At 41.6% G+C, this 27,835-nt stretch overlaps 1 protein-coding gene and 1 pseudogene across 2 annotated transcripts in view; both read right to left on the bottom strand.

The window, feature by feature from the left end:
* The window catches only part of Bmerb1 (bMERB domain containing 1), a 91,246-nt gene that overhangs the window by 22,374 nt on the left and 41,037 nt on the right, over positions 1-27,835 (bottom strand). For both annotated transcript variants that reach the window (XM_051206713.1, XM_051206714.1), the window contains exon 2: positions 5,346-5,469. In XM_051206713.1, coding sequence (XP_051062670.1) covers positions 5,346-5,469 — 124 coding nt within the window. The remainder of the gene's footprint in view (positions 1-5,345; positions 5,470-27,835) is intronic.
* Positions 7,446-8,129, bottom strand: LOC127238217 (uncharacterized protein C9orf85 homolog; annotated as a pseudogene).

Genomic DNA, 27,835 nt, shown 5'->3' with positions numbered 1-27,835 from the left:
CTGTGATCCCAGCACTCAGGAAGTTGGAGCAGGAGGGTCATCAGTATGAGGCCAGCCTGGGCTATATAGCAAGAGCCCATTTCAAAGCAACAAAATGAAAAAAAAAAATCTAGGCATTTTGTGGCCTGTCTGTCTTCACTTTTATATGTCCTATGCCTATTCCCAGCCCCCTTATTGCTTCTCCAATTCTTGCATATTTTGTCCAAGAGAGATGCTTTTTAGATCTTCTGCAGTTAAGGGTGTCTTTTCCCACCTGGCTCTGGGAAATGTGACCCATTCTGAGAGATGCTATTTAAAATTAGAGTGCAACAGAGTATGGCTGAGATGTGTCAAGTTACAGAAACACATTGTATTTTGGTTTGCTCTTAGCTTGAAGCTCTCCCTAATAGGTTAACAGGAAGACAAAAATACAGATTGTTAATTAAAAGAATAATAAAGTTCAGGCCCAGTGATACAGTAGGACTTGTTCAGTTTTGAAACAATCTCATGTAGCCCAGGTTGGCTTTGAACTTTTGACCCTTTACTAATAGGATTACTGTCCTGTGGTGTAGACGATGAACCCAGGGACTCCTTCACATCTAGGTAAGCACTCTATCATCTCTGCTAGACCTCCAACTCCATGATTTGTTAGAGCTACATTTGAAGCCAGCCCATCATTAGAGCTCTTGGGGCAGCCCTTCAGCCCCAGCTTCTCCCGGGGAAGTGCTTTCAGAGGGGAATCTGAAGGAGAGGAAGCCGTTATGATGCTCCACGATGGGGATATTTTGCTTATGATATAACAAATAAAACTTGCTTGAAGATCAGAGAAGCAAAGTGGCTTAGAGAGTTCTTACCTCCACCAATCCTCGGACTTCTTATATTCCTCTGTAGTGCTGGGATTAAAGGTATGAGATCCCAAGGGCTGAGATCACCTTTGTGTGAGCTCTGCTTGTCTTTTAGACTGGATCAATTTCCTTTAGCTCAGGGTAGCCTTGAACTAACATATAGATCCATCTTCCTCTGTCTCCTGAATGCTGGAATTGAAGGTGTTGCCACCACTGCCTGGCCTCTATGGCTAGCTAGTGTGGCTAGTTTGCATTCTGATCTTCAGGCAAGCTTTGTTAGATCATAAACAGAATATCACCACACTCCACCCTACCCCAGAGCACAGCACTAAGGATTAAAGGAGAGAGCAGCCCATGTTCATCTGTGTCTTGCCTGTTTTCTTCTTGCTACTGAACTCCTGGGAGACATCGTCCCATTGCACTTACGAAGAAACTGAGGCTTCAACAGGGCAAGTATTTGTTCTAGGCCACACAGTTTGTAATAGAAACTAGATCTAAAAACATTAAGAAGCTCAGGGATTGAGACCATTGATCTGCCCCTACCCTCACTCCTCAGACAGCCCAGGTTATACCACTATTATCTATTTATCAGAACCCATCCAAGCTTGGGGAAGTGACTTGACCTCCCTGTGCCCCAGTTTCTCATCTATAAAATGAGTATGTGATATCATCTTATTGCTGTGCAGAGAAACCATGACCAGGGCAACTCTTAAATAAAACATTTAATTGGGGTGGTTCGCTTGCAGTTTCAGAGGTTCAGTCCATTATCATCATGACAGGGAGCATGGATGCGTGCAGGCAGACATGGTGCTGCAGCTAAGAAAGCCACATCTTGACCAGAAGGCAGCAGGAAGTTGACTGACTGTCACACTGAGTGACACTTGAGAAAAGATATCTCAAAGCCCACCCCACATTTCCTCCAACAAGGCCACACCTACTCCAACAAAGCCACAACTTCTAATAGCATCACTCTCTTTGGGGGCCATTTTCTTTCAAACCGCCAGAAGAGCTGTGATGAAAATCAATACATCAATACACAGAGAATCTTCCTCAAGCATGTTCTCTGCAGTGTCGGCATCTGCTGGATCTCCTGGGATCTCTGCCAGGTTCTTAGGACTTGAGCTCTCCCTCAAACATTATGTTATTAAGTGAAAAGGCTCTAGGGAAATGAAATCTTAGAATCCAGGACCCCACGCCTGAGATATATGCCCTGCACATGACCATTTTCCTTGCCTGATGCCATTCTGCCTCAGGCGAATTAAAAGCTGCCACCGTCTGTAGCAAGCTGAGAAGTGGACCACATGTCCCTTTTATGAAAATCTATCCAGCAGGTGAAGAGTGGAGATAAACAGCCCACCCCACTAGGAGGCTAAGGGTATGCAATTTTCTGGAACCCAGATAAGCAGAACAGGGAGGAATGTGAAACAGAGAGCTGAGCCAGGCAGCCAAGGACTGTGTGAGTTATTAGAAGCTAATGATGTGATCCCTGACTGGGATGAAGGGAAAGTGGATGTTCCTGAGGTTGTAGCACCAGACAGGATGGGAGAGACAAGAGCACCCTGGAGGAATAGAGGCCCAGCCATTAGCTCCCGCTACCTTCTGGCTGCCGCAGGGGATTTCTCTGAGACCCAGGGGCTCCCCAACTTCTTCAAGGAAAAGTTCATAAAGATCAACAAACCTCAGCAAAGAGATCTCAAAATGGCATTTTGTAGAATCAAAGCCAGAGGGCAAGCTAAAAGAAAGACACAGAGGAGACATACTGGGAATTCAGATCGGGAAACACACACCACCAGAGGCTCCTTTCTGACCAGGCTATGTATCTGACTGTGGCCTATGAACCTGACTATGCTGTATAACTTGACCGCATGGGTCTGGTGTCTTGATATATCCTGTTAGGAAGCACTTAGTATGTGCCAGGGCCCAGGAGGGCTAAGAAATACGGATATTGTGAGTGTCATAGTTACTTTTCCTGTTAGGACAGACTAGCTGGCAAAAAGCAGAAAAGTGAGGGCCTTACTTGGGCTCACTGTTTGTGGCAGCAGCCATCATAGTTGGTAAGGCTCGGCAGCAGGAACATGAGACAGCTGGTCACATCACAGCTACCATCAGGAAGCAGAGATGAGCTGCCGCCCAGGTGGCTTCTCCAGTCTTCTTTTTCATGTAGCCTATGTTCCCTGACCAACAGGTGGCGCTGCCCACATTGAACATGGGTCTCCCTCCTCAGTTAACCCCTATAGACACTCCCTCAGACACTCCCAGCGCTGTGCCCCTGGGCTGATTCTAAATCCAGTCAAGTTGGCAATCAAAATGAACCATTACAGAGGTCCCCAGGAGCCTTTGCAGAAATGGGGCTCCATAGCAGTTTGTGGTGGCCTGGCTTAGGATCTGCAAGTCCCAAACTCTATATCCTGGATCTAGAATGTTCTCAGGACATGTTAAAGGTTTTGTCCCAGGATGGTGCTATTAGAAGGCAGTGGGGACTTAGAGGTAGAGCCAATGAGAGAAAGTTAGGCCATGGGGTGGGGGTGGGGTGGGGAGGCTGAGGAGTGCTCAGCTAAAGGAGAACTAGAAACTGTAGGACAGCAACCCTGGGCCCAATGTCTGTCAGAAGCCCAGCACCAGGTGGCTCTAGCTAAGGTGTGAAAATATCAGAGTGCTGTGGATGGGAAAGAAACTGCCCCCCAGACTCCTTGTGAGAGTCCGTGGGTGCTGGCACTCAGAGAATAAGGCAGAGAGGGCTGTGTAGTACAATGTATGGTCTAGGTACTGAATGAGCCTTGTCCCAGGTTTCTTGGGGACCTGACAAAGATGGTGAGGCATACAAAATCCCGGGGACAGAGCAGAGGGTCTCCCAAGAGAAAATATGTTTATAAAAGCTGGGTTTGAACAACTGCATGGTGAGCATTTAGAATCTAAGCACAGCAAAGAGTTAGGAGACAGGGACTCCTTCCAACACCTTGGAACCTAGGGGGACCCAGGTCACCAGGCAGCCCTAGAGAAAGGTGCTTTTTCATCCCTTCTGCACTTGGGGCACCAATGCCCAGGGGCGGTCCAGCTTTGCCTCTTCAGCTGTGGCTTTGGAAGCCAGCTAGTCTGAACTCAACCCAGGGCCTTGCCTAACATGTTAGTACTCAGCATTTGAGAGGCCAGCCTGGCATACACAGGGAGACACTATCATACAACAAAACAAAACAAGAAATAGATGACAATACCCACATCTCTAGATTATCTAGGATTCTCTTTTGTATATAAAATTAATATTTGTGCAAAGCATATCTTTATATGTGTTTTATGTAATTTAAAAATTACACTAAACATTATACCACATCTCAGAATGAGCAAGAGGCTGTACATTCACAGACTAGTCACTTCAATAGTGCCATTTCCCTGGAATGCTATGGCTGGTTCCCTCAGCAGACCAGCTTTCTATTTCTTCTGACTCAAAATAAGAACCTGCCTTTTCCCCACACACATGCTTGCGCGCGCACGCGCGCACACACACACACACACACACACACACACGTGTGTGTATACAAACCTTCATAGTTTCATCAGGGTTGTAGCTTTCACAGTACTCCCCACACTGCTAATATTCTAATGGTCACTTGTGAGCTGGTAAGCCAGGCTAGCTCAGCTCCAAGGAGAGGGGAACTTAGAAGCATTTCTCAGGACAACAAAATGCACCTATCACATGACAGGCCAGAGAGCAGAGCTTTTGAGAAATGCCATATATAACCAGTGTCTGGTATTTCCCACTTAAAATAGCATAAAGAAAAAGTTCTTTCTTTTTCTTCTTCCTTTTTTCTTTTCTTTCTGTTTTTGAAACAGAGTTTCTCTGTGTAGCCCTGACTGGAACTTGCTTTGTAGACCAGGCTGGTTTCAAACTCAGAGATCCACTTGCCTCTGCCTCCTAAGTGGTGGAACTAAAGGTGTGTGTCATCACTGCCCAGCCCTAAAGACATTTTTTTAAAGGCTCCCAGAAACCCTGTGATTTCCAGAAAGAGAACACTGTAGATGCCACCTTAACTATCTTCCATGGTGACCCAATCCTATCTCCCCTCACCAAAGAAACCAGGGTGTAATTTTATAATTTGTTAGTATTCTATTTTCTTTAATTTTTTTTAATTAGGAGAACTGAGTTTAAGCAAGGCATGGTGATAACACCTTTGATCCCAGAGCTAGGGAGGCAGAGGCAGGCAGATATCTGAGTTTGAGGCCAGCCTGGTCTACATAGTAAGTTCCAGGACAGCCAGGGCTACACAGAGAAACCATCTTAAAAAGAATAAAACTGAAACCAAGAAAGGAAGGAAGGAAGGAACGAAGGAAAGAAAAAGAAAGGAGGGTGGGAGGGAAGGAGAGAGGAAGGAAGAAAACTGAGTAGTTCCTTGAGCATGTGGCATCCATGAGGGTTTTCCTGGGTGCACGTAAGGATCTGATGTTAGTACAAGATGCTCAATCACTCCATGTTTTCCAGGCTGCCTCTGCCCTCCACACCTCTACTTTGCTTCCCTACTCACTCACATGAACCTGAGTTCTGACTCTCGACGGACCAGGACTTCACGGAGACGCTGGATTTTCGCCATCTCCAGCTCGATCTCCTCTGGCATCATGCTGGTCTCAGCCATAGAGATGATGTCCAGCTGACCTGTGTGGACAGGAAACTGGCGTCAGGACTCTAATGCCATGAGGGCTTTCAAAAATTCCCATCAGGCATAGAGGGTGTGTTTCCTCTTCCCAACTACCAGGGAGACAGAGGCAGGAGGGTTGTGAGTTCGAGTTACATCTAGGACACATAGTGAGATCCTGTCTCTCTCAAAAACAAGATTTCCAGCAGGGAAAACTATGTTACTGCTCTGGAGAGCAGCCATTTCCCAGCAGCCATAATACACCAGAGGGGCAGAGACATGAACTGGGCTGACAGTGTATGTGAGACAAGGAACCTTCCAAGCCCAGGAAACCCATAACGCTGTGATAAAAGTGACTTGTGTTGAGGCTTGGTCCCCAGCATAATGGGGCAGAGAGATTAGAGAGTATCCAGGCACACCTTCTCTCACAGGGCCGAAAGCACCTTGTAATAAGGTGTGTCCATTTTCCTAGCTCACTCACCTCTCCTGCACGCACCTGCTGCTCTGATACTATCTGTATGATGCAGCATGAGACATCACCCACACCTGAACTTTCTGGCCTTCACCAGGATCAACATCTTTTTTTTTCTCTTCTCTTTCTTTCTTTCTTTCTTTCTTTCTTTCTTTTTTTTTTTACAAAGGAAAAACATTTAATTGGGTTGTTCCACATTTTCAGAGGTTCAGTCCGTCGACACCATGTATGACATGGTGGTATGCAGGCAGACCTGGTGCTGGACAAGTAGCTGAGAGTTCTACATCTTGACACACAGGCAACATGAAGTGGTCTGAGACACTGGGTCTGCTTGAGCATATATGAGATCCCAAAACCTGTCTCCACAGTGACACTTCCTCCGACAATGCTGTACCTACTCCAACAAAGTCATACCTCCTAATAGTGCCCCTCCCTTTAGGGGCCATTTTCTTTCAAACCAACACAAATATTCATCTCATGTCTCTTACCCCTTTTTGCACAAATGAGTTTTTCAATGAGACACTTTAAAAATCATTTCTCACTCCACACCTACTTGAGCATCTCACTGGGCTCTGGCTCACTGGGTTCTGACTTCTGACCCCATGCTTTATTTTGTCTCACAGAATATTGCTTATTGTCTGTTCCAATCAATCATATTTAATACATTAATTTATTTCTTGCTGCCACAGCTGGTAAGTGCTATAAGATAGGTGTTGCAAAATTGTTGCTGTATCAGCTGAAATGCTTCTGGCTGTAAATAACTGGATTTCTGATTGGTAGTAGCTAGTGAAACTATTTATTTATTTTACAAGAACTGGGAAGTTGTAGGCTCCTTGCACAGGAATCTAGCTGGAGCCGTTTCTAGCAGCACAACATGGCTTCCAGCACAATCAACAACTGTTTAAGGCCTTTGTCCTTCCCAGCCACAAACCTGTCATTTTCTAGTTTTAGCAGAAACTATATAGGAAGAGCATGCACTTAGCCCTTTATGCAGTGGATTCTGCTTTTACATGATCAGATTAGGACTCCATTCATGGCAGAGACCACCTCACCAAGAGAGAGCAGTAAGAGGAAAAAAGGGGGAGTTTTGTTTGTTTCTTTGTTTTTTGTTTTACTGTAGTGATTTGAATGAGTATGTAGACTGATATTTGAGGCAGTTGGGGAAATATGTCAGTAGAGGCAGACTATGTGAGTTTAAAGCTGGTTCCATTTCAGCTTCCAACTTCCAAGACTGTCCACACATTTTTCTGAGTATGTATTTACAAACTGGGAAAAGGTAAAAACAATGGGATGCCATATATAAAAGTATTTTTGAAGGAAAATCACTTTGTGTGTGTGTGTGTGTGTGTGTGTGTGTGTGTATAAAAATGGTATTGCTTTATAAGATTAAGAATGATTTTGTTAAGAAAGTCACACTCCTGAGGTCAGGCTATGGAAGTGTACTCGCTGTGAGCTAATCATCTTATTTTTCTAAGTTTTGATACAATCACCGACTCTGAACACTGGACATTAGATAGTTATGTTTTTCTAAATAATTTCCATAGATTGTACAACATGCCACAGTAAGATTGCACACATACTCTGTATATGCAGCCCAAGGTTTATTGTGAAAACCTGAAAGTGTCTGTTGTTCAAATGTTATAAATAACTATCATTGCTCATGTGTCAATTCTGCCTGTCCTGACTGCATCATCAGGGTGTCAGTGTGCGCTGAGCGCTCTGCAGCTGTGCCCGCGATGTCAGACCACCCAAGTGCCTCTGTCTTCATCATCCGAGGCAGTGCCAGCATCCACATCCTCGTCACTGTCCTCTGTCCCTTTGCGACTTCTTCTGCCATTAGAACCTGGATTTTCAGTATTTACTAAAGTTTCGGGTTCTTTATTAAATGGAATAACAATGTCTTCTTTCTTCTCACATTTTGCACAAACTTCAAGTGCACAAGTACATGGTCTACATATTATGTGGTAAGAGTCCTTCACTGTCTTTTGTAAACATTTATCACACTTCTTAGCATTTGACAGTGGTTTGTACTTGTTGTATTTAACACAACACTCAAGGACTTCTGCAGTTCTGACATACTCCATCATGAAGTTTTGCATTGATTTTCTTGGTCTGAACACTCTTATTGAACTTGTCATTTTTGAAGATGAACGTATTCTGGTGCTTCTGAGGACTGGACTGAGCCACATCGCCTTTCTGGGAACTCATCACCAAAAATCACAAGCAGCCTGTGTGTTACAGGGAAGAGGAGAGGTCTCAACCTCTTTTCTTTACAAATCATCCGTTCCTGGGTATTCTGTCATACTAGCAGACAATGGACCAAGACATATGTGGGACCTGGTAGGATGTCTGCATAGTTCAGTGGGCTCGTGTAAGCTTGCCCAAGGCATTGTCTGTGTCTGTCTGTTCCCAGCCCCTTTCTTTGCCTTTGACCATGGCCATTTTGCATACCCAAGACTCAAAGACCAAGGATTATTCTAGATTCTGTTTTAATTATTTTAGGGTGTCACTAAGTAATGCAAGTAGTATTAATACAAAGTAACAGCTTTGTTGTGGGTAACTTAAAGAATGCTGGTAGAAAAAACAAACAAACAAAAAACCACATTAAAAATATCTAGGGCCAGTGAGGGAGTAAAGGCTCTTGCTGCCAAGACCAATGACCTGAATTGAAGCCTCAAAACACACAAGATGGAAGAAAAGAACCAACCCCCTCTAAGTTGTCCTCTGACCTCCACATACACTTTGGCACACATGTGCCCTATCCTCACAATAAATAAATAACAGACACAATAAAATATTATCCATAACCACACTGCCCAGAGAGAGCCACTAATCACCTTTTAATGGACATCCCTCCAGGCCTTTTCCTTGTCATTCTCTCTTAAAAAACAAAAACAAAAACCAAAAACCCAAATGTTCAATGCTAAGACTCAAATATAGGACCTTGTAGGTGAGCACTGTGAGCACTGTGAGCTCTGTGACCTCGTAGGTGAGCACCATGACCTTGTAAGTGAGTACTGTGACCTTTTAGGTGAGCACTGTGACCTTGTAGATGAGACTGTGAACACTATGACCTTGTAGATGAGCACCGTGACCTTGTAGGTGGGCACTGGGCTACTGAATTCTACCCTAGCCCTCTTCCAGTCCACTAGGGTCAGAGTTATACACATTACCATATATATATATATTTTAAAGAAGTGGATACAGTCCATCATGAAAAAGCATGGTGGTGGGAGGATGAGGATGCTGGCAGAGTGGTGAATGCTGATGCTCAGATACATAGTTTGGGATCCCAACCAATGAATGGTGCTGCCAGTGTTCAGGGTGGCTTTTCCCTCCTCAGCTAAACCTCTCCAGAAACTCACCTACAGACATACAAACACGTGTGTCTCCTAGGTGATACCAAATCCATTGAGTTTGACACGGAAGATGAACTGTCATACTCAACAACAACATCGAGAACTAAAATTGATGTGCCCAAATTCTGAATCCCCAAATCACCAAGAGACCTGATCAGATGTAAAACCAAAAAGTCTTTAGTTAATTAACAAGTTAACTGTATTAACTTGAGTCTTCTGTCTGTCCAGCACAGTGGGTGGAGGGAGAAGGATCTAGAGGGACTGTGGGGCAGGGAATTTATTGGGATAGAGCAAGGGGAGTGTCTGTGGGGTCCGATATAGTCTTGGGATTGGTGCATTTCTGGGTTCGGGCGACCTGTCTTGTGTTGATTGGTCAACTGCACAAGCAGGAATAGTTGCTATGGCCTAGAAGCCCTCCCAGGGCAGTTGCTGTGTTCTGCAATCCACTGTTACCATAAAACACATCCAGAGCCTGCCAGCTAACTTCTGATTGGTTCCTTGCCTCATGGAGACTATCTGGCTTCCTAGTGATTAGGGCAAGGTTGGGCAAGGTCAGAAGATAAGCACATGTTGCTGAGTCAGAGGCCTACATCTTGCTGGGTCTTTTCTGCAGGCTATCATGGCTGCCAAGGCAGGGGGCTGGTAAGGGTCTGGTCCCTTCAGTTTGGAGCATTTGATATCATACCAGGATCCTTGTGACCTTACTTCATTTTCAAATAGCCCTGGGATGTCAGAATTTATCCCATTTTACAGAGGAGAAGTTGAGGCTCAGAAAAGGAAGAGATGAAACTGAGGTTAAAACTGAGATCTATGGTCTGGGGATGTAGCTCAGTGGTAGAGCTTATCTGGCATGCATAGGGCCATTGATTTGATCCCCAGTGCTAATAAATAGACAGATGTGTTCTACTCCAAAACCCTTGGGATCAATTCTATTTGTTTAAGAACCACATTACCACTTGGAAAGAATCACCATCATTTGTCCAGGTCTATAAAAATGGCTCCCCTTCATCTTGCTTCAAGGACAGAGAATTCAAAACTGTCCTCAATAAGTCAAAATACCTAAGGCTTGGTTACTTCCTGATGTTTTGGCCTTGGTATTATCTAAATAACAACAGACTAGGATTCAGGTGTGTTTACTCTTGACCTGTTTGCATGTTCATGGTATTGCCCCTGGAACATGCGAAATGGCCATCCCCAGGTTAGTGCGCAAGGTGACAGTGATGGTTAAGATGGTTATTGTGAACTTTCCAAGCTCTGCAACCACCCAGGAAACAAGTGTTTGGGCATGCAAGTGCAGAGCAATCTAGAGGTTAAAAGAGGTAAGAAGACCCATCACAAGTGTGGCTGTCACTGTGGGCTGTGGCCCTGGACTAAATTAAAAGGAGGACATGAGCACTAGCATTTGTCTCCTCCTTCCTGATTGCAGATGCAATGTGATCATTTATTTCCCACTCCTACCACCATGCCCTTCCCACCACAGTTAGCCCAAATAAGCTCTGTCATTCTCAGGTTGCAAGACATCAATTGTATGGAAGGGTTGTTAAAAGGACAACACCCCCAAGGATAACCTGGGTTAGAGGTCATGTCCAGTTTCATGAGGCAGACAGAGGAAGTAGATAAATGAGAGTCTCACATGATGGTTTCTACACTCCCTTCTGATATTTCTCTGTCAGATACCAACAACTGGACTTGAGGGAAAAGCAAATCATGAGAGTATACAGAGGAAGCTTCCAGCCTGGCTGGGGAAGATGGCTACATTTCCCAGATGGACCTACTTGCTGGTGGATGAGCACAAAGCATTAAGGCACAGAAATCCCCAGGGCTCCAATTGCCATTGCTGTCACAGCACTTCCAGGAGCCGAGTCACTTCTGGGGGAAGAAGCAGCTAAATCCATCTTTTTTATCCCCAAATGCCACCCCAGGGACACATAGGCCTCATGAGCAGCAGCAGCAGCAAACAAGCTGAGTTCCAGGCATGGCTGGGATGGGCCAACAGGTTCAACCATTTATCCTGAGGATGTCGGTCGATGCCCGGGAATCCGTGCCCACCCAGCAATGAGGTGGCAGTGGGTGAGAACTGGCAATCTAGAAACTGCTCATTGTCCAGGTTGGCCTCAAACTCCCTGGGGGTGGGATGACAAACATGCATCACTCCTAGTTTGAAATGTCCATGAACAGCAGCTAGGAGAATAAAATAGCTAATGACAAAAGGAATATTCCTTAGTGTATTCTGCAGGCACAGGTGGCCAGGCACCGTGCTCATGTACCTTGCTGCCACTTTCATATTCCATCCCTGCTGTGTGGGATGAAGACGGTTCTTTGCTTTCCTCAATACTCTGGGAAGTGGGTGCCTTCATCATAATCATCTCTTTCTAGTTTAATCTAAAGAATTGTAGAGGTCATAAGTGATTTGCCAAGGTCAACTGATGAATGCCAGGGTTAGAAGTCCAATCCAGACTTGATTAGAAAGCCTTTGTGCTAGACCAAAGAAACTTTCAACTCTGCATAGAAATCACATTTTTTTTTTATTTTTAAAAACCAGGACATGCCACTTCAACATAGGCCCAAAGCAAAAGGGCCAGCTGATCAAGGTGCAACCTCCATACATTTAATATTTTTTGTCTTACATTGACTCTGTTTGTTGTTGTCTTGGTGTGTGTGTGTGTGTGTGTGTGTGTGTGTGTGTGTGTATAAGTGTGTAGTTAGTATTGATTTTGGTGCTAGGGAGTGGGGAGCACAGGGACTCACATGTGTCATACAAATATTTTACCACATTTAAATAAAATGCTTTTAGAAACATTTTAAAAAAGATTTAAAACTGTACATGTGTATGTACACATATGTGTGGATGCCCATGAAGGCCAGAAAAGGGCACTGAATTCCCTGGAGTTACAGGTAATTGTGAGCCACTCAACATGGATGCTGGAATTGAGCTCTTGTCCTCTGCAAAAGGACACCTCTCCGGTGCAAGCCCATTATCTTCTCTGGGAATAAATGTAGCAATCCAACCAAACTCATTTCCATAGGAACACCTTCCTGACCTTGACCCAAGACAGAGAGTCTCATACCAGAGAACAGATATCTAAGTCCAATCACAAAAGCCCTGGTGGCAGCCTACTGGTTGTAGTCAGCCATCTATGTGAGGAAGAAACTCATTTCACTCCCCAAGTGTCCTGTTGCAAGGTGGGCTCAGAGACTCCTCTCTCTTTCTGATGTTAGCAGAATGAGAAGCAAGGAGCCAGTTGCTTTTTAATGAATCATTCTTTCCTAAGGAGGGGAAGTAACTGGTTTTAATTTTGAAACTTCTGGCTGTTGTATCCCTGAGGACTGTCTTGAGAAGGAGGATGAAGCTGGGGTCCAAGAGAAAGAATACTGTTGCATGGCCTTGATTCTCAGCATAAACCAGATGTGGTGGTGCGTGCCTGTAACCCAAGGCAGAAGGATCAGATGTTCAAGGTCATTCTTGGCTACATAACAAGTTTGAGACCAGCATGGGCTACCTGAGATTCCATCTCAAAAAACAAAAACAAATAACAAAATAAAAGAAGAGAGCATGTTATTCTGACTGTTGAGTTGAAACTACAGAACGAATAACCCTATAACAACAGGATACTTGGCTGATTAGGATTGCATAAACAACGTTTTGTAGCATGATGGTACATTCTGTTATTCATGGTATTTTAAAAATTTCCTTCATAAATCCAAACAATTATAAATCCATCCTGAGCTGTGAACCATGAGTCTTCACCATGACTACCCAGCTTCTAATTTGACAAGAATTAGCAGGGGGCCCTGGTTAGGAAACCAAATGGTGCTTCAGAAAACTGTGCTGAGGTGGGGGAGAAAAGCGATTAGGACTGTCAAAAGTCAAAAGCCTGGAAGGCATATTGCTGGTTGAATTCTCACAGCCTGGAAACCTGCCAGGGAGATAAACCATGTGGATGACAGGGTTTACATTCAGAAGGTTCCAGACCATGGGGATAATGTAGGAAGTGGGTCAAGGCTATGAAAGAGAGATTAGCCATGCCTTTCATCTTAGGCACGGGCAACTTCAGCTTCTGCTTCCTTTGGCTGTGCAGAGTGAGGTGTTCCCACAGATGCAGTTCTAACACACGGTGCCACTGGACAGATGACTGAGTGGGGGCTGAGCCCCAGCGAGCCAGAGCACCTCTGGACACAAAGCCTAGCACCGCGGCTAGTGCGGTTGAAACTGGGCCTGGAGCCCTGGTCTGGGTCTGAGTGAAGACTATGTTGAGTGTCTTGCTTGGTTCATGAAGTGGGCACCTGCCACTGGGGTCACTGTCTCGATTTAACAGAGCATAGACAGATACTGGATCTAGATGAAGTCACTTCCAGTAAACATAGGGTCAGGAGGGCAAGGGGATGGCTTAGTCAGTAAAGTGTATGCTACACAAACATGAGGACATGATTTTGAGCCCCAGAAACTCCTTAAGAGATGGTGGGTATGGAAGCATACAATTGCTTGTGTTCTCAGGTGGAGGCAACCAGCCAGGCTATTGTGGTCATGAATCCTAGACCCTGTTCTCAAAACACAAGACAAGGAAAGACACCTGACCTTGACCTCTCATCTCTCTCCATGTGCACCTGTGCAAGCACCTGTGAATGTGGTACACACATACCAAAACAAAGCTTCACCACCCCTTAAAAACAAATAGGGCTAGAATGACAGGAACCTGGGTTAAACTGAAGGTAGTAACATTTGGGGAAAGGCATAAAAGCCTAGACTCTGGTGTGGGAGTGAACAGAATACGCTGCCCACAAATACCCCAAGTCTAGAAAACTCCAGCATGAGTCATGGAGAGCCCACGTCAGAAACAGCTATTTTGAGTGCAGCTGGAAAGTTCGGCTCCCATCAGTGCATAAACCATGCCTAGAATCTCAACACTCTGGAAATGGAGGCGGAGAATCAGAAGTTCAGGTTATCTTTGGCTACATAGCAAGTTTGAAGCTAGCCTGGACTACACGAGGCACCATCTCAGAAAAAGAAGAGAAGAGGGGAGAAGGGGAGACAGTCTCTGCTATGGCGGGGTCTGGAAACTATGGCCTGGCGGCTAGTCCAACTCACCACCTATCTCTCTTTGTTCGGCCTATGAGTCACAGATGTTTTTTTACATTCCCAAATGCTGAGGGGGAAAACAGATCATGATGTGCAAATGGCACAAAATCCTGACTTTGATGCTCATAAAGAAAATATTGAAATGGGGCAATGCACAGTTGTTATGTATTATCTCCATGGCTGTTCTGTGCTACAACAGAGCAGGGTATCTGGGTGGGGACCATATGGCCCTCTGAGGCAAAAATATTTACTATCAATCTTTGAGAAAAAGAAAAAGGTCCCTCTTCCGAGTCAGTGACTGTATTCTGTGTTTAAAGACTGAAGAGGCAGTAGTTCAGTCAATAAAACAACCTGAGTTCAATCCCCCAGAAGTCAACTGAAAAAGCCAGGTGTGATAGCTGCTCATTACCACCAGTACTGGGAAGATAGATAGACCCCTGGTGTTCATTGGCCAACCAGCCTAACTAAGTTCAGTGAGCTCCAGGCCAAAGAAATACCTGTCATAATATCAGAAAGGGTAGAAACAGAGGATGATGCCTGAGGTTGACCTCTGACTTCCAAATGTACAGACACAAACACACATGCACACAATGTGCATAAATGCACACACACACACACACACACACACACACACACACACACACACACCATCTCTAACTTGTTTCTTATAATCCAAGACATTAGAGATTTTTAAAAACCCACTCATACTATGCTGACAAACTTAATGAAACAATTGATATTTCTTGCCAGGTGGGCAGGATTACTAATATTTTATATAAGCTTGCTTGTTGAGGCTTTTAAAGCTATAAAGCAGAAGTGCCATCTGGAATTTAAATAGTAATTCTCAGGACAACGACAATGGTATATTCAATGTCATAATGGTCACTTAGCCCATTCTTATGGTGTCACAAACTACAACACCTGTATTTTGTATAATCTTATATTGCAAGCCATAATTGAAATGAATGTGACAGAAATAATAATCACTACTTTTAATTAAATTTTTGTTATGTGTTTATGTATGTTTGAGTGCATAATGAGGGGCCATACATGCCATAGGAATACATATCCATACAAATCCATGAAGATAACTTTTGTATACTGTTTTTTTCCCTTTCACTTTTATGTGGGTTTGGGGTCAATAGGTTTGTGAGACAGGTTCTTTTACCCTCTGAGCCATCCTATAAGCCCTGTAATTACTGTGATTTTTTTTTTTTAGCCTTTGCCATGTACATTGAAAAACCTGATCTTTTTTAAGGCAGTTTCTAATACTAGACCCATTTTGTAGAAGACAAAACTAAAGCAGACTCGGGTGAAATACTTTGTGTAAGGTCTCAGAGCTGACAAATGCTGGAACTACATTGCATTATGACCTAGAAACTAGACTATACTATGGGGTAGATGATCTCAACTGTGGGGATTTCTCCAATCTGAAATGTAATTGGTAGCACAATAAAACATAACCTTGTGCATTTTTTTCTGTTCCTTTTGTTTTGGGCAGTACTCAGCATTGAACCTGGGCTCTGTGTGTGTGCCTGGTGTGAGGATCTGGACTCACCTAGGAGACAAACTTCTTGGTATGCTTATGAGAGTGTTTCCCCTCCCACTGGGCCACGAAAGTTCCTCCATTTCCCAAGGTGCCTGAACTGCCAGGAGCCTTTCACACTTAAATCCTTGGACAAACACATTGCCCAGTGAAAAGCAAAACAATCCAGCCATTTTCACATTACCTGGATCATCCACATAGGCATCTCACATGATGGCTTTCCTGGGTTTATTTCCTTGGCTGGACATGAACTAGGCCAGCTCCCGTGGCTTGCAGATGGATGGACTAGTTAAAATCCCCAGGATGGTGCTCTGGACAAGGTGGAGCAACAAACCTACTCTGGGTTTCACTTTGGTTTCTCTTATTCTTGTTCACTTTCTTTTCTTTCTGAAAAGAAACAAATATCTCCCATTTCCCTTCAGTGACTCAGCTGCCAAGTGCTGTCTTCCACTCAAGGAGGCGCTTGGGGAGATGGTGTCTCACAGCCAATTACAGAAACGACCAGAGCGGACACAAGCACTGATGCAGAGTTTCTTAGGTCACATCTCTCAAGGTGGAGGTAGTTCTAAGATCTTTCTCTGATGGAATTAGGAAAGTGGATGGGGAAAAGAGGCTTGGCTTCCTGGGGTGTGAGGGGAAATACTCGGAGGGCAGCTCCTTAGCCCAGAGACCTATCTTCTTTTACCCCCTCCATGCACCCATTTCCTTCAAGAATGAGAGGTGACCCAGAATCTGACCAATCAGAACCTTCTATTACTAGCTGCTTCTGTGTTCTCTATCATACTAACAAGTTCAGGGTGGGAAGATTATCCAAGTGTAAGATAAGAGGCAAAGTTGGGACTCATAATGAAATCAGCACCCCATCTCTCTCACCTCCTATTGTAGAGTGTTATCCCCAAATATAAAATCATCAGAGCAGCTGTAACTACTTGCAAAAAATCCTCAAATTTGACCTGTGATGGAACAAGAAAACACCATCCTGAGTGAGGCAACCCAGACCCAGAAAGACAAATATAGTGTGTACTCACTCATAAGTGGATTCTAGACATAAAGCAAAAGATACCCAGCCTACAATCCGCAACCGTGGAGAAGCCTACAATCCGCAATCGCAGAGAAGCGGGAACCCTCTTCTAGAAACAGATGAAAGCAGGTGCAGAAATCTACAGCTAACCAATGGGTCATGCTCTGAGAGGACAATCAAAGTAAGGAAGGAACGATAATATGAACAAAGGACTCAAGACCATAATGGGGAAACCTACAGAGATAGCAAGTGAGAAATTATTGACTCTGCTCTGACAAATGGGAAACCTGCATAAAACTGAACTTGACTACAGGTGACAATGGTGTGACTGTGACAATATATGAGGCTGGTGGCAGTGGGTCCAAGATCTAACACTAATGTACAAACTGACTTAGTGGAGCCCGTTCTATATGGTGAGATACCTTGCTCAACCTAGGCACAGGTTGTGGGGGTGGAGAGGTGCCTTGGTTCTGCCTCAATGAGATGATGGGACAGATGTGGTAGACTTTCTAGGGGAGGCCTTATCTGCTTCAAGGAGCAAATAAAAGGTGGGAGGAGATGGGGTAGAGGAAGGAGAGCAGGGAGGGGGAACTGGGGTTGGAATGTAAAAAATAAATTAAAAAAATGGTTCTGTGGATGTTCCCTTATGGAAGGAGTGTTCCCTTATGGAAGGAGTAGGGGAGGGAAGGTCATTGGCCTCTCAAGATTCTAGTCACCCCTGTCAGCACCTCTCAGTCAGCTGCATGTAATTCTGCAATAAATGCATGTACCATCATTATAATTTTTTGGGAGGTGCTGGGTTATACAGAGGTTGGAAGTTTAACAGAAAAAACATTGTTACATGTCTGAGATTAATGACAAGCTAGCAGACAGAACATGGTTTTTGAAAGGCAATCTACATACCACCTAGATAATCTCTAAGGATGAGAATATTAAATCTCTAGAATTATATATGAATGAAGAGAACAAGAAACTGACTGATTTAATGAAATTGTTTGAAGTTTATACTGTCCAGGAAATTCAAACACTCCAAGAAACAATGGTGAATAGATTACAGGACATAGAAAACCTTAAAACCGATACATCAGGAGTTGAGGTACAAATGAAAGAGAATGAAAGGAATTTAACATCACCAGTACCTTTCAGAGTCAGAGGTCACTTACCAAAGGTTGTAACATTATCACCTGCTATGGTCTATCCTGTTACTATTACCGAAAAATCAGCAAATAAGAAACATCCAGAGGCATTCATGGAATGTCATTGGCAGTCAATATGTATGACAGATTTAAAAGGTATTAAGGAATCAGTTTCTTATGGCATGCATTTATGATATGTGAGGCAGTTAGTAGAGTCATGGGCTACAAGATATAGAATAACCTCAAATGACTGGAGTTAATTAGTCTCAGCTGTCCTAGAAATTGGTCTACAGATGCAGTTGTGATCATTATGGAGGGAAGAGATTAAAGCCCTTGAACATCAAGGCAAAATGAAATGGTATAAAGCTCCCCAAGATAAAATTTTTGGTGAAGGTCTTTATGCTAATGTAGATAATCAAGCTATATACAATGAACATATCTTGTCCCTATGCCAAACAGCAGCCCTGAATGTTTGGGACAAGAGTTAAGAACTAGGGAAAAGAATTGAGTCATATACTAAGGTCATACAAGGCCCCAAAGAACCTTTTACTGAATTTTTGCAAAGATTGACTAAAGAGGTACAAATAGGGGAGCAGATACAGAAGCTAGATGAATACTCACTGAATCTCTAGCTTTTGAAAATGCTAATTTAGAATGCAAAAAGATGCTTGGGCCCTTAAAGAGCAGATCAACACTAATGGATGAATGGATCCTGCACACAGCAAATATTAAGTTTTTTGACTATCTGAGGCTTTGGTAGGAGAAGCAGTCTCCTACCAAAAGGAAAAGACATCAAAATACCAAATGTTTTAATTGTAGTAGAATAGGCCATCTGAGAAGATATTGTAGACAAGGCATTCCTAGAAATAATCTTCTTCTAGGAATAACTCAAACAGAAGGCCCCAACCTTCTGGATTATGTAGAAGATGTGGCAAAGGCCAACACTGGACCAATAAATGTAGATCAACCAGACACAAGCAAGGAAACCCTTTACCATTGGGAAACTCCCTGGGGGTGGGGGGCGCTCTCAAAGGGCTTCATGTCAAGGGTGATACAGTTTTTCCCTGTCATCCCAAGAACAATTTAAAAATCCAGTGCCTATTGTAAAAAATCATAATGCTCTGGATGAACATTCACAGAGAAAACAAAAAAACATATATTTTGGCAGACTTCTATAAATGACCGAAGACCAAAACTAAGAGTACAGATAAATAACATGCTTGAGGCCTTGCTTGACATGGGATCAGACATTACCATTATAACTCAAGAATTTTGGCATCTAAGTTGGCCTCTTCAGGAGATAAGCATTTAATTCTTAGGGATTGGAACCCTACCTCAAGTAAAACAAAACACAATATGGGTTGAATGTATAGGGCCAGAAGGACAGAGAGGAAGGCTGAGGCCATATGTGGCTGATATAACAATAAATCTATAGTCTAGTGATCTATCGCAGCAATGGAATATCCAGATTAACATTCCTCTGTGTTAGATATGAACCATAAACAAATTCATGTTTATGAAAAACTTATTGCAAGTTACTATATAAAACAGACACCAACAATCCAAAGTGTACAAAACCAGAATAGTAGTGTTGAACTAACAGAGGAACCAAAAATCCTACTCTTAAAGTGGCTAACTGATGAACCTGTCTGGGTAGGGCAATGGCCTATGACTTCTGAGAAGCTAGAGGCTCTAGAAAATCTGGTCCAGGAACAGCTAAATGCTGGACATATTAAAGAATCCACTAGCCCTTGGAATTCTCCTTTATTTATAATTAAGAAGAAATCTGGAAAATGGAGAATGCTTACAGACCTGAGAGCCATCAATAAAGGATTCAGCCTGGAATGCCCTTGCCTTCTCTGATACTAAAGAAAGGCCTATTATAGTTATTGATTTAAAAGACCATTTCTTCACCATATCTTTAAAAGATAAGGAAAAATTTGCCTTCACAGTGCCTACTTACAATAATTCTCAAGAGATATCAATGGAAGGTCTTGCCACAGAGAATGTTAAATAGCCCCACCATGTGCCAATATTTTGTGTGAAAACCACTGGAAATAATTCATAGTTTCCACAATCTATAATTTACCATTATATGGATTATATATTGTTGACTTATTCTAAAGCAGAAACATTAGAAAAAATTTTGTTTGAGGAAGTAAAGGAAATTTTGCATCAAAGAGGATTACAAATTGTCCCCCAAAAAATACAAAGAGGAGATTCTATCAGTTATATAGGATATAAAGTAGGTCTACAGAAAATGATCAGGAGAGATTGATATGAGATTCTTAACGATCTTCAAAATTTGCTAGCAGAGATTTCCTAGCTACAGACTATTATTGGAGTAGACAGACATAATTTAAAAAGTTTGAAAAAGACCCTAAAAGGGGACAAGGAAAAAGAATTAGAATGGGTAGAAAAGAAAGAGTAGAGGCACATGTGGACCGTGTGGATCCAAAGCTAGCAAATACCCTTCAGGGATTTTGATGCAAAGGGTCAATATTGTATTAGAATGGATATTTCTACCACATATATAGAAAAGATTTCTGATTTATTTTAAGACTTCTTCAACTGACAGGAATGGACCCAGCAGAAATTATAGTATCTTTAACTAATGAGGAAATTTCCTCCTTATGGAAAGATTATGAAGGAGCTTGCAGTAACTTTTTGGGAATGATTAGCAACAATTATCCCAAAAGTGAGAGAATAAAATTCATAAAGAAAACCATTTGGATCCTCCCATGTAAGGAAAATACCAATCTCTGGAGTCTCTACGTTCTACACTGATGCAAACAAATTAGCATATAAATCAGGAAATATAAGTAAAGTGGCTCAAACTCTGTACAAAATGGCAGAATTGTATGCCATTCTCATGGTACTTATGGATTTTACAGAGCCTCTCAATATAGTTACCGACTCTCAATATGCATTAAAACTGCTGAATTTATTCCAGATGATACAGAGTTAACTTCATTATTTATACAATTACAAGAAATAATCAGGTTCAGGGCTCATCCAATATATATATGACACACATCAGATCCCATACAGGTCTGCCAGGCCTTCTAGCACAAAGCAATGATGAAATTGATAGATTACTAATAGGAAGTGTGCTGGAGGCCTCAGAATTTCATAAAAAAACACCATGTGAATAGCAAAGGTTTGAAAAAGGAGTTCTCCATCATTTGGCAACAAGCTAAGGAATAGTAAAAAAGAAAAATGTTCTACTTGTTCCTTCTGTAACCAAACTCCTTTTTACCAGCAGGTAGTAACCCTAAAGGTATAAATAGAAATGAAATTTAGCAAATGGATGTGTTTCCACTTTACAGAATTTGGAAAATCAAAATGTGCACACCATACAATAGACACATTTTCAGGATTTCAATGGGCAATTGCTCTGAGCTCTGAAAGGGCTGATTCTGTTAATACATACCTATTAGAGGTAATGGCTATTATGTGTGTACCTGCACAAATCAAAATGGACAATGCTCCAGCATACGGCTCCAGCAAAATGAAACAGGTGTTTTAAACATTATAATGTAAAGCGTATTACTGGTATTAGCACACAGTCCTACAGGACAAGCAGTTGTTGAGAGATCTAATTGCACTTTAAAAGGAAATGCTCTGTAAATAGGCAGGGGAGACCAAGACTCCCCCCCCCCCAAAAAAAAAAACAGATTGCATAATGCTTTTCTGACCTTGAACTTTCTTAATGCTAATGAGAGGAAAAACAGCCATAAAAAGACATTAGACAATAGAAAAAACTTCTGAGCTAAACTAGCCAGTGTACTTCAAGTATTTGTTGACCTCAGAATGGAAACGAGGATATTTGCTACGTTTGGGAAGGAGTTTTACCTTTATTTCTACAGGAGAAGAAAAACTGTGGTACCATCAAAGTTGATCAAGATACAATTTAAACATCAAGAGGAGAAACCCCTTGATGAGGATAAATGATAGGCAATCCATTAAGGTAAATCCCACAAGTTAAGGAAACCTAACAAAGCTTGGGGAAGTCTTCTGTTCTTATCTTTACAGGAAAACAGAAAACACCCATCTTTAAGAAGCCAAAAGACATCAGGTATGTAGATGCCTAAAGAAGAAAGTATAGCTATGCAAAAACAACCATCAAACAAGGAAAGAATCTGACTTATGGTACCAATTCATGGTAAAATCTCTCTACCTAAACATCTGTTATCTCCTACTTCCCAGTACAGTCATAGTCCCAATTCATGTGAAAATCAATGCTGGCTTTGGAGTTAGATTTGGTTCTCCTTCTCTAAATTCAAGCATGTTGTTAAAAGAAAAATACAGAGTTTCTGTCTCATATCATAGAGTCAACTGGTGTGAGAAGAAAACAAAAATCTAGTGACTATTATTGTCAAAACCCTGTTATCTTTCAAAAATCCTAATTTCCCTCATACTTATTTTCATATTTATTGTTACCTTTCCCAGTATGCATATCTATATAAGTTAAAATGTTCTGTGTTGATATTAATGTTTAAGTCTTCCACAGGAACAATAAAATTTCCTAATGTCAATCTTTGAAGTCTCCAGAAAGAAGATGCAGCCTCATTTGATTCAACTTGATGTCTTTGAACTAGTGTACACCACTCTAGGGTTGGTTTGGGTCTAATACTGCTCTAAACAATTCCAGATTAGCTAGCTGAGATGGTTCACCCCCTTCTAACACTCTGGCCAGAGCTTCAGATAGAACTTCATACAAACATCTCCTGCCACTTATAGATGTGCTACAAATGTTACAGCTACTCCTCTTGAGACTTAACCACTGCTTTAGTTCTTTCCTAAAGGATCCCATAGAGTCACCGCTACCCCATGACAGTAGTAAGTAATTCTAAGAAAAGAATTCCCTCTTTCCTACAGTTGGCTTAGATGGTATTCTGGTTTTCTTTTCTTTCTTTTTCTTTTCTTTTTCTGTTTTTTTTTTTCCTTTCCTGAAAAATGGATAATTATCACCTGCTTAGGGTTGGTTTTAAGTTGTGTGGGGCTGGGAATGAAAGATGATGATCAGGCTTGGGAATCTCTTTTAGAAAAGTTTAAGGTTATGGACAGGATAGGATATAGGTAGATTAACATATTTCTTTTTATTTTAAATTAATTTTAATAGTAAAATAGTATAAAAAGTACAGTTGCTTAAATGTGAAAAATCATAAGAATGTAAAATGGTAGCCTAAGATCTTAGTTGATTTTCAGATATCTAATAAACTCATCAAATATACTCATATGATTTAAAGCAATCAAATCATTTTATCATGTAATGCCCAATAAAGTAGCTATGATGTATAAATTGATACTTATTTTTAATGGGCATGTTTATTTAAGTCTCTGACACTTTCAAACCAGTAGCCTTTTTCTCTTGTGAACTCTGAGCACATAAAGGACCTGACTAGCCTCATTAGGTATAAGAAGTATGGGTAACTATAATCTGTAATTCTCAGCCTACTTTACAGGCAGGTTTAATCCCATTAAATTTCATAGACCTTTGTATTTGCAGCATAGTTTATTTCATAAACTTACAGTATAGTGCAGGGCTGCAAGCTAGAGAAACCCCCTAATTCTTCTTTTCTTTTTTATTAATTTGATATACTTTAATAAAATAATGTTTAATTTATTACTGAACCTTAATTCTTGCCTTTTCCCTTAGGGGTAGAAATAATTTTCTTATTTAATTTGTGATAATTGAGTTGATACCTGGATTCCCTGACTACTGAATGGCTCTAGGAACCCTGCCACTCCTGTGAACCATCAATATGTCCCTCTGCTTGATGGATTCTCCATCTCCACATTAATATTGCAACATTCTTGACACCGTGATTTAAAATCCTTATAGTCATTGCTTTCTTGGGTATTATATTTGACATAGGCAAGAAGTTGAGGAACTGGAGCAAAATACAGGTTCTCAAAGAAGCAACTTGAAACTTTCAAACACTAACTTTGTGGCAAGCATTTCTTGACCCCAGCCCAATCCAGCTCTACAGAAAGTTCTGGAAGGAAAACTCCAACCCAAGGAAGTTAACTTTGCTCACAAAGATATAGGCAATTGATAATCCCACTTCACCAGAAACTAAAGGATAAAGTAGGGCAAATATATTCACAATACCATCAACAACAACAAATCTAAAACAAACAAGAATTAACAATCAATGGTCCTTACTTTCCCTCAACATTAATGATCTTATTTCGCCTATAACAAGACACAGGCTAACAGAATGGATATGGAGACAGAATCAATCCTTCTGCTGCATAATGGCCCAGACAATTCAAAGTTGTTCTCTGGTCCTGAAATTAGCAGTTGTTTGGGGAAGGAGGTAGCTAGTCAAACTGATTACCAACAACTGGGGCCAAGTAGGGGCTGCTAATTGAATTCAGGCCCTATTACCTCTTAGATTAACATATTTCTTGTGAACTGCTTTAGTAACTATTAGCTATACACAACTTACATTGTTATAGATTCTTGTACGTCGAAACTTACATAAAATTAACTTTGTATTCCTGTATTGGATAATTTGTATATTATATGTTGTCATATTTTGTAGGGTCTTCTTTCTGTTTATGATGTTTTGCACACAAATATAAAACTATCTTTATCATATTCTATGTATGTATGCATCTACATATGCTTAAGATATTTTGTATATTGATACAATTTAGGATATTTTTGTCATGTTGCACTATACAGTTCTACCTTTGGTCAAGACATTTCAGTTCTACCTCTGTTTTAGAGATTTACTCATATTTGTATATAGTTACAACATTGAGGTCATAAGATTGTTTAAATTATTTTAGGAAGCTTCAGTCATTGAACAATTATGTTTCTGAGAATTACAGATTATAGTTACCCATACTTCTTATACCTAATGAGGCTAGTCAGGTTCTTTATGTGCTCAGAGATGTACCCAACATAGATATTTGATCTTCAAACACTTCAAAGACCTACATAATATGGCATTTAAATGTTTTAATAATGTAGGACCCCGTTGACATGAGACACAATTGCTCCTCACAGCACTGAGCTATTCCCAAGAGTATGATGGGCACCAATGACACTCCATTTGGAGTTCGTTCTTTCCTTAGCTACTAGCCTCTTGGGCATAGAAATGGCCCCACCTTGACCTCTGACTTTGGACACACTGTCCTAATTGGGCTATCAGGAGATAAACTTAAAAGACTGCTGAACCTTGCCAAGTCAGGGTGAGACAGTCTTTCAATTTCCTTGCTTCTGAGGTCTGTCTGATACTATGGGCCTCAGCCAAAGTTGGTCATCCCGATGTTACTGTGAGATCTTTGGTGACTGTTCAGATAACCTGCTGTTTCTGTCTTCACGTGCACCTTCAGGAAGTCACTATCACACTTCTTGCCTACCCTAGTAATGTTATTTTCTTTCTCAGGTCTTTGAAGAGGTTGAAGACTAGACAGTCATAGCTATATCCTCTCTTAGATAGAAAATACTAGGTACAAGACTTAGACTTTCCAGATTAGTACTGCTATCAGAATAATCTCTGTTATATGCCATTACTCTGAAACTGGATGTGCATATTGCTCAATGTTGCTCTTGCTGGTTATAGGTTTTAATTTGTGTATGTTTTACCTTTCCTTTTCCTGGAATATACTTTTTTATCATTGTATATAGTTTTTGCATCAGGCTTAAAACAGTCTTTAAACTAAAAGGGGAATTGTAATAGTATTTCATTTTGCCAGTGAATTTGTATTAGTGGCCATACCCCTTTGGGTGTGGTTTCAGGTGTGGACAAAACTGCTCTAAGGTAGAGAGGCTGGGAGTGCAAGTTCTCTTGGGGATGGAGAGCATTGGCAAAGCAGAGAATGCATCTTCTGGAGTAGGAAAGCTACCGTGGTTCTTTACTATTATCTGTGTAAGTTTTTCCCAAATAAAGTACCCATTTATCATTTATCTTGGGTATGGTGAACTCATTATTATCCCTCCTTCAAGGTGTTATAACCATCTTGCAACCATACCTTTGTTTCATGTCTTTGTTTCAGAAGGTCCTTATGACTGACTTGTTAAGCTCATGCTCTGCTCTTATAACTCCACCTATTTTGTTCACAAAATCCCCCAATTGGAAACCCCTACTCCTGAGCTCTATAAAAACCTTGTCTTCCTCACATCCAATGCTGACCTCTAGAGCTCCGTCTTAGGGGGAGATAGCCTTTGTACATGAATTTTAAAAAGCTTGCTTTAATTAATTTGGCCATGATGATTTGGGTTAGTGATCTTTCCCCTTACATCTTTGGGATTAACATTTGGAGTTCCCCAGTGAGAATAAGACCCCAAACCAAATTTAGAAGCCAGGCCCTTCCCTCAGGATACATTCCAAGGCCCTGGGCACGCCTTAAGTCCAGCTGCAATTACAAGAGAAAGCAGCAAGCACCCATCTCTGGATGCATCCTCTGGTAAGTCACAGATACTCTCTGTGGCATTTGGTTCTGTGGGATCCTGATCTGGAGACACGTGGTTGTGTTTGTCTACAATATCCAACATTCCCCCATCAAGGGAAACAAGAAAGATGTCATTTGCCTATGTGGTCGCTTGAGAGTTCTGCCAGAGGTACTAGTTCTTTTTCTGACTTGCCTTGGCACTCAAGGGACACCCTGGTGAGACCAGGACCCAAGAAATCAGAGAGGCCTGGTAACTAAGCACCTATTGGCAGGGTTTAAAGACCCAGGCTGCACAACAGAGCCCAGAAACCCTGAAGACATTCCATGGCACTGGAAGCCAAGAGATTGGATAGGCTCAACAAGGGATGCTGGGCATTATCAGGAGCTGAGACAGTAATCAGAGAGGCCTGACATTACTGAACTGAGAAACCCAACACTTACGAAGCCTCTAGTGAGTTCCCAGTGCCTGGGCTGTACAAGGAGGCAATTAAGAAAAAGCCTCCCATTTGTTTGATAGACTTGTTTGATAGAACTGAAAGATCTTTGAATGACCCCAATTATTGTTATTGTCCTGTTGTATTGGTTTAATTTTTGCTGTCTCCATTCCTTGTATGTGTTTTTCTGCCCCAATTAATCTCCAGTTACAGACTTGAGAGCCAGACAAAACTCTTACAGCTGCTTGCTGTGGGTACTTTGATAAGCAAGGCTCAAATTTTCTTTCTGGTCTCTGGATTCAGTTTAGCAGCATTCAAATGTCTTCTGGGTGTGGGTAATGTTGAATATTGTTTTATGCTTTTCTGCTGTGTGAAAGGCTAGATCTGAACTTGGAAAGTTTCTGTTCTATGTCAGGTGAGTCACCTGGTTTTGTAGCAAGGAAAAAAAAACATGGAAAGTAGCTTAAAAAAATTAGAGTATTGGTTTAACTGTCTAAAACTTTTACTAAGATATAAACCTTATCTCAAGAATTATAAAACTATTCTATAAATTTTCTATACCTTGGGATTTATAAATTTACTGAATATAATTAAAATTTTGTAAAATCTGGAACACTTTTTAAATTTTTTGAGACAGGGTTTCTCTGTGTAACAGTCCTAGCTGTCCTGGACCTCTATCTGTAGACCAGGCTGGCCTAGAACTCACTGAGATTTACCTGCCTCTGCCTCCCAAGTGCTGGGATTAAAGGCCTGCACCACCACCAATGGGCAATTTGGAACAAATTTGACTTAAAACTTATAACACAGGGTTAATAACTAAAAATCTACATAGGTAATATTAAAACAAAGACTTAATCCCTCAGTGTCTATAGTTCTGGACAAGTTTCTAAATTTATTAGCCTTGATTTTTTTAACTCCTGAAATTCCCA

The sequence above is a fragment of the Phodopus roborovskii genome, unplaced genomic scaffold, assembly GCF_943737965.1.
Source record: "Phodopus roborovskii unplaced genomic scaffold, PHOROB, whole genome shotgun sequence".
NCBI lineage: Eukaryota > Metazoa > Chordata > Mammalia > Rodentia > Cricetidae > Phodopus > Phodopus roborovskii.
The sequence above is the reverse complement of the archived record's forward strand: the minus strand, read 5'-3'. Positions and strand labels throughout refer to the sequence as shown.